Here is a 17,268-nt window from a genome sequence, read left to right as displayed (position 1 = left end):
ACATGTTTAAAAACTGTTAGATGTTTGCTTTATCTATCTGGACTTTATGACAAAGAAAACACACTGTACAAGAATATTCATCAAAAATATGCTGACCAGGGAGATGTTACAAGACTTACAGCGGTGGATGAGTGACTTATTTTGTCAAAGCGGAACTTCAAGTTTGACCTCGGTGACGTCTTACTTCTCCCATCTGCTGGATAACAACGAGGGAAGTGGAAAAGACAGGCAGGAAATGCTCATTAGAGAACAGAAGTCTGTCGTCTGTAGGATGTCATTGTAGGATTTGATCTGATCTACTCTCCCGTGTGTCCGCTTGCTAAATTGTGGGTTTACCTGTTGGACTGCGGCACATGATGACAGGGGTACCTGATCCCTGGCCGTCGATGCTCAGGGCAGGACTAAAGGCAGATGAGGAAGCTATAGAGGGATGGCTGGCCTGAAGGATAGAGAGAACAGAAATAATTTAACATGGAGGAAGAGGAAAGAAGCCCATGGAGGCTCACTGAGACAAGGAAGTGAGATTTTGCTCCTGTCAGGAAAGTCACGGCAGGAGACATGTTTTGCCCGGAAGTCTAACTGGGAAAAGAGCGTAAAGGATGTTTTGCAGAGAAGAGCTTTCAAAACGTAATAATGCAAATTCAGTCGGGAAAATACACTCTTGTCAAGCCCACTCGCCCAGATTTAACACCCGGTAAACGTTTCTGCAAACCACATATGCATCAATGCTTGACATTTGGACCAAACGTGGCATATCACATTCACATTTTATGCTTATTAGATGACTTTGTCCTCAGAAGGCGGAGGGAAGGGTGGCATCTTTATTACAACGGACAAGGCTGCCAAGGGTGTGACAGCACTTTGACTCTGTGGGAGAAACATTTAGCTGTTTTTTTTGGTGACAAAACAGGATATTTTAAGCCAAACCATGATGTTTTCCTAACCCTAACCAATTGTTTTTTTGGGGGCATAAACCGAAGCAGAGCACAAGCACAGCATTGTGACGCGGGTTAAATAGAATACTGAACCTAAAAGGAACTAAAGTAACATAAATAAATGCAAAGTTTTAACTTATCTGTGGTTCTGCAGAAACATGCTTAACTAACATTCATTCTGGCAATTGGGTTGCTTGCGAAGCAGCAGAAATCACATGAAGTTTCTGCACAACGCTGCTTTACTTACAGGTACCACAAACAATATGGGGCCATAAAGGAAGATGTGAATTTCAGGCATGAGTATTGATTATTCGCTCTCAAATGTTCAGACAAGTTGTTGCATGCTATTTTAGTAGTTGCCTGGCTAACTGAGTAACCCTGCTTGATTGAATTTGCGCGGGTTAAGTGCCTTCCAGATAGACACCCCTTACACTCTCTCGTGAAAAAAGGGGGTCTTTCAGTTTTTGACTTGTAAACAAGTGGCATTTTCTGTTAGGGTGTGACTTTCTTGTATTATATTTTGTCATAATTTCCCATGTACATTGTCAATTAGATTTATTTCACAGAATAGTTTGAACTATGCTTTGAAAGTAGTTTCCCCAACACTGTGTATTATTTAATGTGCTTTAGAGTTGCTGAGCATGACTAGATGTTTCCCTCTTGTTTCCAGTCTTTGTGCTAAGCTAAGCTACTCAGCGTCTCCTCCAACACTGCATGAAAGCAAACAAGCATATTCTGAAAATGTGAACCATTCCTTTACACATTTATTTAAGCATTTAACTAGGAGTTTGTTTTTTTTAAGGCAAAGAAAAGCATGAATTGATCCATCTGTTTCTTTACGGTGATCACTGCTGTCCTTTACTGCTACAATGTGTGTCAAAGCGCCACTATTTTCTCAGGCCTTTAATAGTCGGTGTGACCGTTTTAGCAGCACGCTGTGCCTCCGTGCATGCTGATTCCCATCACATTAAACGGTGAGAGTAAGACCAATTTGCCAGAGTTTCCCACATCAAATAAAACAACACTGACAGGCAGTGTCACACTGACACCGCATGTGAAAGGAGCTGTAATCATTATAATCAATGTGCTGACAGCCAACACTCTCTATTAGACGCTTCTTGGTAATTAGTATTTCTTCCACGGAAGCTTTGACACCGGCAACAATCTCACACTCCGTTCAAAATGTGTTTCCAGTTCTGCTCTCACAAGACAAGCTCGCCACAGCATAAGCACCGGATAAAGTGGGCCAGAACTCTATGACTTTATTACACGTTTCCCTTCTCATTAACTGTGAGAGTTGTACTCACGGTCTCCAGTTCTTCCAGAGCCTCTGTTTCTCCCGTCGTGCTGCTGAAGCTGCTGGTGCTGGATGAAGAACGGGAGATGTTGGGCCTGCCGCCGCTGCACTCTTTCAGCTTGATAAACGGCCTGCTGGGGAACACATGAAGGGGCAGAGATGCAGAGAAGCTGAGGGTCATATGATCTACAAAAAGATTGACTGTACTAAGTTTTCCTCCAGCTGTTCTTCTTATAAACAAAAGAGTGGAGTATTGGGATGACTAACGTGACCTCACCTCTCTTTGTTGGGGCAGATCTCAGGGGAGCTGGGGTTGGACGAAGTCTCTGATCTCCCTTCTTGGGACAACGGGCAGATCTCTGCAGACTTTTGGTCACTGCAGACAAGTAGGTCATTAGTGTCAACAGCAATACAACCATTTCCCATATGGAAACACAGATCTGGAAAACATTTACAACTGCGGATCTTAAACACCGACCCGCGTGTGTGTTTGTCCGTCGGGGTGTCTGTGCTGGAGTGGAGACGAGGGAAGAGGCCGGAGCGCCGCTTCACCGGGCTCTTCAGGGGAGACTTGGCTGACAACGCAGGAGGCTGAAGATCACAGATAATAGAATAAGAAAAACATGTGACAAACTCTTACGATCCAATTCAGGTGGAATAACTGTCCCTGAAAGAATAAAAATACAGTAATTATTCCAGAGTATATGGAGCCATTTTAATGTATTTTATGTTTTATTTTTGGTTGATTCTTTACATTCTTAAAACAAGTCCCCAGCTACTTCAGGTGTTTAGGAGAATGCTGCCACACTGTTTTGCTCAAGAAATGTTCTACAGTTAATAAAACTTCGCCCAACTTTCTGTCAGTGTGGGGGTGAGTGGATAAGGGCTGAAATTTCATTTCTGGGTGAACTCATCCTTTAACTCCACCATTCAATTATCGTTTAATGAACTCAAATGACAATACGGGTATTTCACATTATTATTATTTTTTTTAAAGATTTTTTGGCATAGACACCTTTATTAAGCAGTAGACAGATAGGAAATATGGGAGAGAGAGGGGGATGTGACATGCAGCAAAGGACCTCCGGCCAGAATCGAACCTGCGTTTATGGCATGCGCTCTAACCACTCGACCACCTGCGCGCCGTATTTCACATTATTGTCATTAATAATAAAACAACTCTCTAGAGTGACACAGCAGACGACAGAGGTTTTGATGACATTCAAGCTCTTCTTTCCTTCTGAGTCACTGTCACTGTTTCCCGTCCCCTCTCGGCCCCATTACTCACAGTGAAGGTGCTCTTTGTGCATTCGCTGGTGCTCTGCGGCAGTCCTCCTCCGCTCACGCTGGCCGGGACCCCGCCTCCTACCCCCGGGCTCCTGTGACGGTGGGAACCCACCATGGTCTCCATGGAGTGGCTCCTGACGCGCATGGCTCTCTGGAGGAAGGAGAGTAAGCAAGAGGATTAGTGGGTGCGGAGAGAGGAGGAGTACAGGGGAAAGGAAATGGAATGAAAGTGAAGTGAAATGGGTGTTTTCGCAAAGGTTTTAACAGTTTGAATGCAGGGTTCCTTTTAAATGTACCACAAGAAACTTTTTTTTTTTTTCTGAAACAGTGTCAGTTTGACACTGATGCTTCAAAATGACCTACGTTGCACGCAAGGTCATCAGCAAGCTTATCTGTTTCTCCTTAATTATCATAGTTGTTCTCAACGCCTTTAACTGGGTCTGAAAAGTTATAAAATTGATATGATTTTTTGGAGTTGAGTGCTGAGGATGACTTAAGGGGCCTCATAGCACGAGAAAAGAAGCTTCTCTGTGGTGTGGAGGCGCTCACTTTGTTTCCACATTGTCATCTTTTCTCCACAGGGGCCGCCAGAATTAACGAAAAAGTAAAAGTTCCTTGTAGTAGCTTTAATGTGTGAATTCATGTTTAGGGCAGTAGATGCTCTTGCACAATGCAACCACCAGAGGGCGCTGTTCTCCAAGAAAGAAGCAAAGGGAGCCTGCGGGGATGAAGAAACACCCTTATTATTTTAACCTTACATTCATTTATATCATTGATAACAAGATTCACAACATGCTCTAGCTCCCACGACCAAGTCCAGCCAGTTATTACAAAAATGAAAAAACACAGTTATATCACTTTGTCACATTCTATCTTTTTTATTCCGCCATCTCCTGCAGATACAGCACAAGGCACTCATATTCTTGGATAGTATTAAGACAGACAACGTCATATAGGGACAATGTTTATTAGTCATGTGGTGATCTTTTAATGTGTTGAATTTACAGTAACGCAGACAGCCAATACACAGTGACCGCCAGGACAGCAATGAGAACAGCGCCCCCCGGGACTGACTGCAGAAAGTGCAAAGTAGCTGTCCATAATGCCTGCGAAGAGTAAGAGAGCCCGCTTGTCACATTAGTCACACATGCTCCGCACACACACACACACACACACACACACACACACACACACACACACACACACACACACACACAAACGGAAATTCACACTTTAATGGGCCTATTAACATCGCTTAGCCTGTGGTTGTGAATAAACGGTGTGGGGAGACAGTGGGTGATGAGACACAAAGAGTTACATGGCAAATGAAGGAAGAAAGACGGACAGAAAGGGACCGTTTGTCACAAATACATACAGTACTGTTGCATTAACTTCCACACACACACACAGACACACACACACCAGAAATAAGGTCATCTTTGAGCAGGCTGCAGCAACAACACCACCCATGGTTCAACACCTTAAGTCATCTTGCAGACCTGTGACATTTAGGTGACCTACGGAGAGAGAACCTCGCGCTGCCGTAATGAGGGCGATTAAACAAATGTCACAGAGCTGAGAGACGAGTACACGGTGTCTCCCCATGCTTCTCTACAGGTTCATGTTCACCTTGAAGGACTCCAGCAGACCTCCGTGTCCCCCGTTCTCCAGCTTGTCTTCCTCCCCGGCCTGGCCCAGACCCAGCGCGGCCTGGCTCTGCCTGTGCAGCTCGTCGTGGAGGTTGTCCAGCAGCGCAGCTCGCGTTCTCCCCTGGAACCAGTTCACACACAAACACAAAGCTCATGTAGGCAAGCATCAGGCGGGCGATTATCGTGATGATTATGGACGAAGCTGAGGAGGGACTGGCGGCGTGCTGGGGTGTTTTGAGTGTGGCTGCGCGAACGTGTGTCACCTCTAGTTTGGCGAATTTGTCGGATTTGTAGCAGGCGTTTTCAGCATTGATCAGCTTTGTCAGCAGGAAGTCTCGAAACTCCGGACCCTGGAGGAAGAGAGGGAGTGAGAGAGAGAGAGAGAGAAGTGGTGGAGTCAGGTGATGAACCAGAATGGTGGGGGCCAGTGATGAGGAAAGGATAGGTGACCTTCATCAACACCCCGCACTTCAGTGTTGCAGCACACTGTGTCTGAACAAAGAGTCAATCAACCTGTTGTGTCAAAATGCGAGAAGACAAGGAGTGTTAGCGTTTTTGGTGATACTTTACAATAACCACAATTTGTAGTGATTAATCTCTAGTTAATAGGCATTTTTGCAGTTAACAATCTATGAAATGTTTTAATAACCACAGTTGTTACGGTTCCCCTCGTTTCAATAAAGAACATTTTGAATACTGAGGGCACAAGCAGCAGTGGAAGAGGTACTCAGGTAAATCACAGTAGCTTTAAACCAAGGTAAAAAGACTCCATTACCAGTAAATGTCCTGCATTCAAAATCCTACAGTACAATATGTATAGTACAGAACTATTATCAGCTCAATGTTAGTATCAAAAGTAGCACTGCTGAATAAATACATTCATATATCAGCAATTTGCGAAAAATGGGATGATTTGACATCTCCGAGGCTTCAACATTTATTTGCCTTGTGAGACGTTTAGAGGAGAACGTGACTCATTGGCGGAGCTGCTGTCAACTCACAGACATGTAAAATGCGACGAGGGGGCCCCAAGTAGACACTTCTCTTTTTGCAATGAGTCACATCATGTTATTCTAGGTTTTCTTTGTTGCCGTATAAAATCCCAGTTTGACAAGTGATGACATTCACTGCTCTGGAATACATGAAGGGGAGTGGAAAGTTACGTATCTCCCTCTGAGATGTAGTGGAGTGGAGGTTTGAATTAAGACAAAATGTACAAGTAAAGTGTAAGTATCTCTAAATTCTGCTTAAGTGCGTTACTTTAAAACACTGTATGTTGACAGGGGACAACATCATTGTGTTACAATGAGTCCTGAGTCAAAAGTCCACGGCGAAATCCATTTTCTCTCGGTCCTAAACAAGTCATTATGTGCCTCATCACCAAGCATAATGGTATTTTTATGAAGATATAAACAGTCACTCTAGTAGATTTAAAAAAAAAATATTAATTTCCTTTAAAAATTATAATCACTTTCAAATAAACATTATATCTTTCAAGAGCAGTTTAATCAATGTGTCTTTGTTATTCCAGCCAAATGATTTGCATACCGACCTTACTGTTCTTATCTTGAACACAGCCAGCACAGAGTCCAAATGAGAACCCAAGATATCATCTTTTACAAAAAAAATGCATCTCTCTCTCTCTCCTGCAGTGTGAGTGACTCCCACTGGACACATTCAAGGTTTTGTTCAGAAAAGAGTTGGAACCCTTTTATGTAACATTTTTAATCTAGCCACAAGGCTTGAGGTAGAGTCTTGAGTCATTCACCTTCAAAAAGTTTTCTCAGTTTTCCAAGTCAAGATGATTCACAACTCAAAGCTCTGATATATGAACCTGTGCCGTCTCTCACCTTCCTAAAGACAGCTGGGTTCGGGAGAGGGGGTCCAAACGGAGGCACATCCTCCCTCGCTGCAACAGACACCTGTTGACATAAAACAAATAACAGTCACACTTGCGTACTCCACGGCGTGTATTTCAGGCGGGCATGTGTTTCAAGCTGGAAACAAAGCCTGAAAGAAACTTGAGAGCATGTTTTTATTGGAGGTGATGAGTGCTTCCTGTTGTGCTTGTGCAGATACCTCTGTAAGCACAACTGGTTTCCTGCCCAGTGCTGTGGCTGACGAGGACCACTGGCAGCTCCAAACCCTCTTTACAAAACGTATACTATTATTTACAGTCATTACGAACACAGGCCTGGTTTGTACCTTGTATGTTGTGTTCTCCGTACAGGGGTTCTCAACCTGCACCAGCACGTAGGCATGCAGGAAGTTGGAGGCGATCATGTCCGGAACAAACGGCGTGGCCTCTTCTTGGAAGACTGCAGCCACGATGTCGTTTCCTATGTGCCTTTTCCTCTGGAGCTGGAGTGGCAGAGGGGGAGAAGATTTATTAGCCGCTCCACAAGATTTCATTTTGTGGCTGTGTCGCTCAGACGACACATTTGAAAACAATAGCGCAATTTACGAGTCTTCCATGACACATAAGCGCTGAATGCACGAGGGTTTATGCGTTTCTAAAGAGGGTTTTGGAAGCTCCACATCAAATTAACTCGCAAACATTCAGTTAATGTTCAGCCGCAGCTTACATAACAGCAATTTGGCAACAGGAGCAGCGTAGCATATGAATAACCACACATAACCAGATCAATATTGTTATATTTGAGCTAAAATCCATTGTGCCTTCAGTGCAACAATAACAAAGCCAGTCTTGTACCTGCTGGACGTCTCCCTCCGTGAAGGGAAGCTTGGTCGACACGTGGAACATAATCTCTCTCTGTCTGAAGACAGTGTAGACGGATTCAGACCCTGTCTGTCCGTGGGACACATCCAGCCCGCCGCGGAACCTGTCACATTATCAAAGCACACGTGTCACGCTCTCTGTGTGGCCTCCAGCCTCCGGTAAGAAGATAACATTTTATTTCATGTATTTTAAAATGCAAGGTTCACGCTCACATAGCTCCACCGCCACCCAAACATGTGGTGCAGTTCGCCTCTATGTGTTCTTGTACAGGTTCTTAGATTCATACTTCAACTGTGCGCTTGCGTTTTATTCATTAAAGAGTGAGAGCATGTAAAGCTTTGCCTAAGCAGGTTCCAAGAATCCTTTTTGTAATTCACACACCAATGATTCATACATCATATACATATAACTTAAGCTGACAAGGCCTGCCTTGTGATTTCCCTGTTTTCTTTTCCTTTTTTTAATATCATGCAGCCCTAACAAGGCCTTGGTCAAGAAAAGTAATGGACCAAAAGAGAAAAATCGAACTTTTTGGAAGATGACATCATGGCGATGGCACAGGAGAAAGGAACAACACGTAATATTCAGTAGTATCCAATAGTGGGTTGACAAACAAAGCCAAATACACAGTTTGGGATCGTGTGTCACCGCTGCACATTGTTCACAAAGCTCATGCCAAGTTCAACACACCTACATTACCAGCAGGAACATTTCTTGTGCCAGGTCTAGATGTTGCTTAGAGATAAGATCATTTCATCAAACCAAGATACATCTTTATATAATTTCTACTTATACATGGTTCTCTGCTTACATTGTACTTAAAATCAAAATTGATCGTAAGGCCATTTTTATAAATGAAGCCTGGTCCAGATCTGCTAGTCAGAACACAGGCGCCCATGACACAGGGCTGGGTTTTGGGCCAGAACAGGGCCGGCGATAGTCACACAGCTGGCCGAACCCGGGCCACGTCACGGACACCTGTAAACTGGCAGCCACCTGTGGACTGTAATTCAACTGTGTTGCGATTTGCGAGCGATTATGTTCACGTTCTAACTGAATCTCTGTGGTTCCAAGTACACTTTCTCTTCTGCCTCCCTCAGACATTCGATAGATTTGATTGTTTCAGGCGTTGTGTTACCGCTGATGGAAACCAAAACATTTAATGGTTCTGCTGCTTCGTCATAAAATCTTTTATCCAATTAAATAACGGCGGACTTTTATTGTGAGGAATCAATAGGAAATGAAATGTGTTTATGATCAAATTAACTGGCCTTTTTGTAGCGGCTGCTCTTCGATAATATCGCGGGGAGGCAGCCCGGTCGTAATGAAAATATAAATCCCCCGCCGGACTGTGTTGACGCGCCAAAGTCAAACCCGATCCCGCCGAGCCAGCACGTGCACCCGTGCGTGGGCCGAGTGTATGTGCCTGTGTGACCTGTCACAGACCAACTCTGCCATGTAAGTGTAACACGATAGGAAACGCCTGCAGGACAATACAGACAGTATAGAAAGCTCTGATTACCTGCCCACGTGGCACTTTCTTTTCTCGGATCTGTTTCACTAAGCATTTTATCCCAACTGCACACTGGGGAAAGGCAAATTGCTCCAAGGTTACAGTAATTAAAGCCTGCTGTTCTCCTTTATTGCGGTACTCTTTCATGGCACCCTTATTTTTGATCCTCGTGGACCCTTCCCCTCTGGTCTCACTTTCATTGTACTTCACTTTGCTTTGTTGTTATCTCTTATTCAATCGCACTCTCCTCCTGCTCTTACCCTTTAAAGTCCTGGAGTTCAATGTTGTCTCCCAGGATACTGAGAAACTCCTTGAAAGCCGGCGTCTCCTCATTGTTCCCAAACAACTCCTCCTCGGATGTCTGAGAGGAAGAGACACATAAATGGTCGAGGACAGAAAAGAGGGCGAGAGATGCCAAAGATGAGAGAGCCTGCAAGATGGGATTTATGAACTAACTCTGAGTTCACTGATCAACATAAGCGCTCACCTGTCCAAATTTCTGGTAGACGAGTCCAAATTTGAAAGTGTTGTTCACTTCGTGTTCGTCATAGGCCACTATCAACTGGGACCCCTGCACATACACAAAAACAGCCATTTCCCACTCAGTCCCCCACGATCACTTATCTCGCTCAACTTGTTACACACTTTCTCCTTGCTGTGGCTGCTGGGAAAACATGTTTTCCCGCTCTACCGACATGTCTCCAGGGTAGGTTTATTAGGCCCTCGTTACGTAAGGCTGACATGCAACAAACCGCCACGCTCCTCAGCGAGGGCAGCGATCTTGTCGCTGCCTCTTGCAGACCGAGACACAGATGGGTTTTTTTTTTTTTCTTCTTTTCCTTTCCGGAGGCACAGACTGAAAGCATGCTCCATCACACTCCTCCACAGGGCTCTAAGGAGGAGAGACAGATCCATCCTATGCATTTTAGGAAGTTGTTGCCCTCTCTTAATATCGTCGATCATTTTCAGAGTGATGTGCTTACTGAACAGGGCAGATGTTAGAGAGGCAGGGGGGCCTGTGAGGGCAAAACGTGGCAAAGCTGCGTGCGATGTTTCTGCTCGGCCATTGAAGGCGCTGGTGTAGGAACAGGTTGGCTATGCTGGCATGATTAACATGATTAAAGGAGACACTGCATCACTTAATGTTTAAAAAAATGCCCCAGGTCTCAAGTGAAGAGCATGAAAATGTGTGCAGGATATAACAAACGTTTCTACTGAAGGTTACTTGGCAGATATCAGTGAATGTCGCATCAGCACTTTGAACCCTACAGTGGCCCTTTGTCTCTAAGCAGTAGCCGTCAGAGACAGGAAAGGTAACTCATGTCAGCTTGAATGAATACATTTATAACTGGCTAGATGAGCCGCGGTCAGGCCGATTATTAATGAGGTCACAATGTGGGAGCATGGGATAAACTCACCCGAGGGTAGAGGACCGGGTTGAACTTCAGTCCCGTGGCATCGTCACACAGAAGCTGGAAGAAAAAAAGACACTCGCCATGTTTGACCAATATCATATGAGAGAAATCTATTTCCCTAACCCTGTACCAACTGTAAGATGCAACATATTTTTAGATTTGGCAGTCTTTGTCATGGTTTGTGATTTTGGGTTAGTTACTGTTTCCTGTTTTGTTTTGTAAGTTCTGTCCTCATGACTCATGTTTTTGTTTTGCTCTTCCGCCTGTTCACCTGTGTTTCATTTGTTAATCAGTGTCTGTCTATTTAAGCCTGTGTTTTTCTCGTACTCTTTGTCAGTTTGTCTTCCCTCGTCCTCGTGCCAGTCCTGTTGTCATTCAGTTTTCACCTGCATGTCAACTGTGGCTGCTTTCCCGGTCCTGTGTTCTCGTTTGTCCTTGGATTTTGTAACACTTTTGTATTTTCCTCTGCTTGCCTTTTTGTTGCCAGTTTTTGTGGCCTGCCATTTTATTGTTTGTACTTTTGGATTTAGAATTTTGTGATGTTGGACTTGATTAAGGCACACTTTTTGTTGAATTACCTGCCTCCCTGTTGTCTTGTGTTTGGTTCCTTTCCGTGCAACTGTGACAGACTTATTTTAATTCTTTTATTTTGAGTTTTTTGGTCCCAGTCTGGTTAGGTTTAGGTTACAAAAGTACTTTGTTAGGTTTAGGAAAAGATTATAGTTTTGGTAAAATTGATCTTTTCAAATGAAGTGTCAGAAAATATGGACTAGGTAAGGCAACAGTAACGCAAAACTGGGGGAAAAAAAATTATATCTTACCATCTAAAACATTACAGGTTTGCTCAGTACATCTGTGGTCTATCATCTAATTTGCTCACTGAATCACTAAATCAGACGTCAGGCTCAGTGGGATAGTTGGATGGATGATAATGACTGTTGGACCTGTAAAGATGAGCCAAGCAGGTACTTTTTCTTCATTCATTCAATGTGTACATTAAATTTAATGTGCATCATAAATAATACTTCTGTTCCTCTTTTGGAAGCGTGGACTCAAAGGAATGCTGACTGGGTGGTTGCTCAAACCATTCACAATCCGCCCAGCTGTGTTTATTAGGAGAAATCACTGAGTGCAACTTTGCTCGGTGGGTTGAAATAATGAGCTACAGGACTAACGGGGGAGATACACAAAGTTTGGTCTCACTTACATGAAGACAAAATTATAACAGAAAGTCAAAATTCCCATTCACAGACTTTATTTCTCACTTTGTTGGCTTGTCGTATTGTTTTCTTGATTTGTTTTGTTGAAATATTGCATTAGGTTTTCTACGTGTTGGAAAGGAAAAGTGGTGTTATGAAATGATATAAAGTATGGTAGTAAGCTGCTGAAAAGATATCCTTCTCCATTAAGCTGAGTGACCCACCCTCCTGCACTTACAGCCGCTGCTATGCCTTGATGTTGTTATGTGTACGTGGAGAGTTTTAGGAAAAAGCCTTTGAGTGCTTGTAATGTTACCTTTGCAATCTGGGGGACACTGGGCAGCTGGTTGATGCCTGCTAAAGAGATCCTGTCATGGACCGTTTTGATCCGCGACCTGCAATGCAGAAAGAAGAAGAGCTCAGAGATTTATCCCATCAAAGAGATTTCTTCAGGGTGAAAACTCCGAGGGAGAAGCAACAATCATGATGGGCTAAGCTTTACAAAATACAGAGAAAAGAAGAGAGCAACTAGCGACGGGCTGATTGGTAGCAAAGAGGAGATCGGCCATCACATGGCTTTGGCCACCTCTGCAGCGCCCACAGTGGCTGACGAGAACCATAACATTGCTTCATTGTTTTTCTCGGCTGTTCCTGAAAATGTCACAAACTGTGATAATGGCAAGAAAGCTGTCCACCACAGCACCACAAATCTGTGCACAGTTAATCACGACAAAGAGCATACGAGATGGAACAAAAGAGAAAGGACAGGGGAGGAGTGAGACCCAGTCAGTCGCTCCACCACCTTGGTCCAGAGCGAAGGATTTAAACAACTACTGGACTGATCGCCACTGAACTCTGTACAGACATTCATGGCCCCTAACTAATGAACCCTAATGACTTTGGCCCTTTCCTCACATTAATTAGATTTGTAAGTCTCTGATTGAATTGTCTCAACAATTATTAGATTGACTGCCAAAAAAAATTGAGTGCAGAGATTTGTAATCACTTTGGTGATATTTTTATATTTTGACATTCTCTTTAGCCTCAGCTGAACTTCGAGTCTTCTGCTGATTAGCAAATAACACACTAAACTAAGATGGCGAACATGGTAAACATAACACCTGCCTTATATCAGCACGTCAGCATGTTAGCATGCTGGCGTTAGCACTCAGCTCTACGCGCATTCACTAAATGAATCAAACAACACTACAAATATAGCCTCCCTGCTGGAATAACCGGCATAGACCAGCACCGAAACATGTTGTGTTTTGGTGCTGGTCTATGCTGGTTTTTCCAGCTCGGCTGCCACTATAATATTTTACATTCTTCATAGATCAAACAATAACACTCTCCAAGCTGTGTCCGTCCACACCGCTGCACAACTGAGGCCTTAGTTTTGTTATTGTATTAACAGGTATGGTAGACCTTGGTTTGAGATTAGAAACGGCATCCTTCGGTATTGGTCGACAACAGGAAAACGAAGGAGAGCAGTAATCTAGTTTAAGTTTGACTTTTAGAGCCTGGACTCAAGAGAAATATAGATTATTCATGAAAGACATACTTTACAGTGTGACACATGAAATACATCAACTGGCATCTCTGTCTTTGTACCTCAGCATGATGCGGAGGTACTCCTGTCCCTCAGCCTCCTCGTGTTTCAGAGACATGATGAGGTTGCCTATGCTGCTGCCAGTGCAGTAATAGTTCATGTGTTCCTGGATGCGCAAGTGTAGAGAAAAAAGCGAAAGAGATTTTAGGTCAAACACAATAACAGCCCGCTGATTTCATGACTGAAATCACATTATCACAGACTCACACACTAACCTTGCCCAGGAAGTGTTTGCGGTAGGCACGGGCCGTGCTGTTACACTCCAGGCGGTAGCTGTGGCCCCCACCGGGGCTCATGCCCTCCCCTCCTTCCTCCTCCTCACAGAAACTGGACTCTGAGGAGGAGGGGGTACCTGCTGGTGCCTCCACATCCTCAATCCAGTAACCCCCAAACTGTGGCAGGATCACCTGGGGGTATGGCCCACCTTTTTCCAGGACCTTGGACAGAAGGGCAACAGAGAGGAAGGGAGGTAGATAAAAACAAATATAAAACGACATGTAATACCTCTGGGGCATGTAGAGTTTTATAAACCTTTGTAGCTAACTACTTTAGCATGTAATAGTATAAAAAAAAATGCTGTGTACTTAAACTTTAGCTTTTGGTTCCACACGAGAAAGGGTGTCAATGTGTGTTAAGAGTGTAAGAAATGACTCACATCTTCTATCCGTGGGTAGGGGATGTAGTCATCCTGTAAAATAGAGGACACACACACACACTGTTAAAAAGACTCATTTCGACATGAGTGGACTTCACTGACTTTCACCACAATGATACAGTTGAGTGCACAACCACAGGTACAGAAAGGTAACACGACTTCATGCCAAACGGACTCTCAGGCGATGATGCAACAGCCTGAAATGCACAGTCATCAGCCAGCATCAATGAGGGCGTGTCATCCCTTGATGATGTCAGAGCTGTTTTGATTCAGTAGCCCCCCAGGGGTTAAGAGCTGTTATGAGCCTGTGGGCGTTTGGCAGTCTGCTAGCGTAGCGGCAGCTCCAGTGTGTGACCTCTAAATACTGCTGAGGCCCGACTGCACCGCTAAGAGCGCTGCAGCAGTACACGGACAGCCAGTCATTTATATTCTGCAAGCAGCAGGAGTCAGGATACTGGCAGTCCGGGGAGGATCAATTGACAGTTGGAGTTCATTCAACTTATAATCAATCAGATCAGGAGGCTATTGATTTTATACTTTCAAAGCGTGAGGAAAATGGGAAAAGCGTTGCACACAAACAAGCAGACAGATGAGATGAGAACAACCACAGAGCAAGTCAGGTGGCGCGGTGAAGCAGTGATGAAGGAAAACATGCAGAGAAATGGAAGGGCACAACAACACAAACTGATGCATGTGTCTGGTGTCCAGTCACACCTTCCATCTTTTGGTCTCTTCAGCTTTAGGGACCTTATTAGTGTCCGCAAGCAGCATGAGGACGGAAAAGCACAAGGGTCAAAAAGCAAGTTTGGCGTATTTCTATATATTTATTTTGCATTTGTTTAAAATGTCCTTGAACACAGCACTCGCCTATTCAGAGCTCATTGTCTCTGTTGACAGATGATAACTGAGTCACACACACACGCACACACAAACAAACACACAGGTAGGTAATACAGACACTTAGTCATCTTCTCTCTCTGCAGCCCCAGACATGCTGAGTGTTCCTTTCCTCATTTGTTGGGAACTTTTCAGTGCGCAGTATTTTGTGTGTGAGTGTGTGTGTGTATATATATATATATATATATATATATATACATATATATATATATATATATATATATATATATATATATATATATATATATATATATATATATATATACAGATATGAAAAGATGGTAGCAATGGAGGGAATTGGCCAATTATGGCGCAAACAGCTCGTCTACATGACTGAGCATATACAAGAAGAAATGAATGTTGAATGTTTTTAGCGGTCCACAGTGCTCCTCACACACACACACACCACCACCATCATTTTTAATGGCACCAATCATACCAAGAATCAGACTGCATTCATTTAAAGGGTACAACTGGAGACTCATCGACCCCGATACCCACACTCGAATGCTCATATACACTTCTCACTCTCGCCTGCAATGGTGTGTGTCTGTCTGAGTGCGTATTGATGGAGCAGCTGTTACAGTCACAGGGGACTCATTGTCAACAATGCCAGACTGATCACAAAGACGCTCGTAAGAGGCTTTAATGTTCAGTCACAGACAGAGACAAAGGGAGGGATAGGACAAAGGAAGAGCAAAGGAGGGAGCGGTGGAGAGGTGAAGTTAGGAGAGGAAGAGAAAAGAAAGAGAAAGAGGAGATTGGGATCAGAAAGGTGACCTTCATCAGCACGGTCCAGATTACAGTACTGAAGCACTCTTTGAATGCAGGGTTCCACATGTTGAGTTAGAGGTGGCGGGGCTCAAGAGGGCAGGTCGATGCAAGCTGAGGTGCAGAAAAGATGGAAGAGGTGCACAGTTTGTGTGTGTGTGTGTTCGTGTGTGTGCGTGTGCGTGACTCGCTCTTCACCAGGCTGCATTGACTGACTGTCATCCACTGGTAACACTCTCCAAATAACTGTACTGATGTCTTCAGTTAACCTGTCCTGCTGCATCTCCCTCAGCAGCACCTTTCTACCCTCCTTCTTCTTCTGTCTTATAAAGAGAAAGTCATGACCAACAAATGAAAAGGCCTTATTTTTACAGACAGCAAGACACCTACAGTAGGAAGACCAAAACCAAGAATGTGTTAGTCCCTGTCAATATTTTCCAATTTCCCTGCTGTGTCTGTGGCACTGAGCCACCGGCTGTGAACAAAAAGGGGCTCAGATCTATATTTGTGTTTGTAAAAATCTGCAAGAAATTCCCTTAAACAGCTGGGCACTGTAACATTTAGCAAACGCTGCTCCGACAGAGGTAAATCCTCCATTTGTTCAGAACTAATTTTGGCAGCGGATGCTCGAGTATTTATGGGACACTGAATGTGGGATTGACTCAAAATAGACCACAGTGCCCATGTTTTTTCCTAACGAAGAACCATTGTACCAACAATGTGGCTCATGGATGTGTTTTTACAATGATGTAATAGGCGCAGCACACCACCTCAAATGAGCTTCCCGCCCTGAATGTGATGTCAGAGGAAAATGGCTGCTGTGTGAATATGGTCAATTGTGCGACCTCATTCATCAACAGAGAGAGACCAAACACATTTGTTTAAATGAAAATCTTCAAGATCATTACTTTAAGGAATGTTCCCAAAATGAAAGGCTTTGTATGATGGAGGTGGAAGAGCCTGCACGGTTTCTTTTTGGAGAGCTGAAAGTACGATTCATGCGGTCGCCGCGTAAAACGTTCCTTCTCTAACTCATCCTCTCAGCGACTGGTTAATTCACACCAACTGGACTGTGGTTAGAAGCCATGCAAAGCAAGTCTGATTAGCTGCATAAAAGTAAGGGTCATTCTTTTCTGAAGGTGTGAACATTTCAAGAGACTGGACCTGGTGCGACTGCCCAATTCACACATTTTCGGAGATCTCATCGTGGACCATGAACCATCATTTCCCCCTAAGAATCTGCAAAAGAGCGCTTTTACCGCTCTTCATATTTTCCTTTGGCCACTTGGCTCCTAGTTCTT

At 44.0% G+C, this 17,268-nt stretch overlaps 1 protein-coding gene across 22 annotated transcripts in view; it reads right to left on the bottom strand.

Moving 5' to 3' along the window:
- rap1gap2a (RAP1 GTPase activating protein 2a) overlaps positions 1 to 17,268 on the bottom strand; it is a 122,939-nt gene that overhangs the window by 2,916 nt on the left and 102,755 nt on the right. For 9 of the 22 annotated variants that reach the window (XM_030441052.1, XM_030440994.1, XM_030441037.1 and 6 more), the window contains 19 exons: positions 15,014 to 15,046; positions 14,300 to 14,332; positions 13,860 to 14,081; positions 13,647 to 13,750; positions 12,352 to 12,430; positions 10,840 to 10,893; positions 9,909 to 9,992; positions 9,682 to 9,782; positions 7,882 to 8,011; positions 7,374 to 7,529; positions 7,019 to 7,090; positions 5,432 to 5,518; positions 5,149 to 5,289; positions 3,521 to 3,670; positions 2,711 to 2,823; positions 2,510 to 2,608; positions 2,243 to 2,366; positions 337 to 439; positions 120 to 196 (listed from right to left, as the gene is read on the bottom strand). In XM_030441052.1, the coding sequence (XP_030296912.1) occupies positions 120 to 196; positions 337 to 439; positions 2,243 to 2,366; positions 2,510 to 2,608; positions 2,711 to 2,823; positions 3,521 to 3,670; positions 5,149 to 5,289; positions 5,432 to 5,518; positions 7,019 to 7,090; positions 7,374 to 7,529; positions 7,882 to 8,011; positions 9,682 to 9,782; positions 9,909 to 9,992; positions 10,840 to 10,893; positions 12,352 to 12,430; positions 13,647 to 13,750; positions 13,860 to 14,081; positions 14,300 to 14,332; positions 15,014 to 15,046 (1,962 nt within the window). The remainder of the gene's footprint in view (positions 1 to 119; positions 197 to 336; positions 440 to 2,242; positions 2,367 to 2,509; positions 2,609 to 2,710; positions 2,824 to 3,520; positions 3,671 to 5,148; positions 5,290 to 5,431; positions 5,519 to 7,018; positions 7,091 to 7,373; positions 7,530 to 7,881; positions 8,012 to 9,681; positions 9,783 to 9,908; positions 9,993 to 10,839; positions 10,894 to 12,351; positions 12,431 to 13,646; positions 13,751 to 13,859; positions 14,082 to 14,299; positions 14,333 to 15,013; positions 15,047 to 17,268) is intronic. The other 13 variants (XM_030441059.1, XM_030441029.1, XM_030441093.1 and 10 more) reach the window with 6 other exon arrangements.

This window comes from Sparus aurata, chromosome 2 (assembly GCF_900880675.1).
Source record: "Sparus aurata chromosome 2, fSpaAur1.1, whole genome shotgun sequence".
NCBI classification, from domain to species: Eukaryota; Metazoa; Chordata; class Actinopteri; order Spariformes; family Sparidae; genus Sparus; species Sparus aurata.
This window is presented reverse-complemented; position numbering and strand designations above follow the sequence as displayed.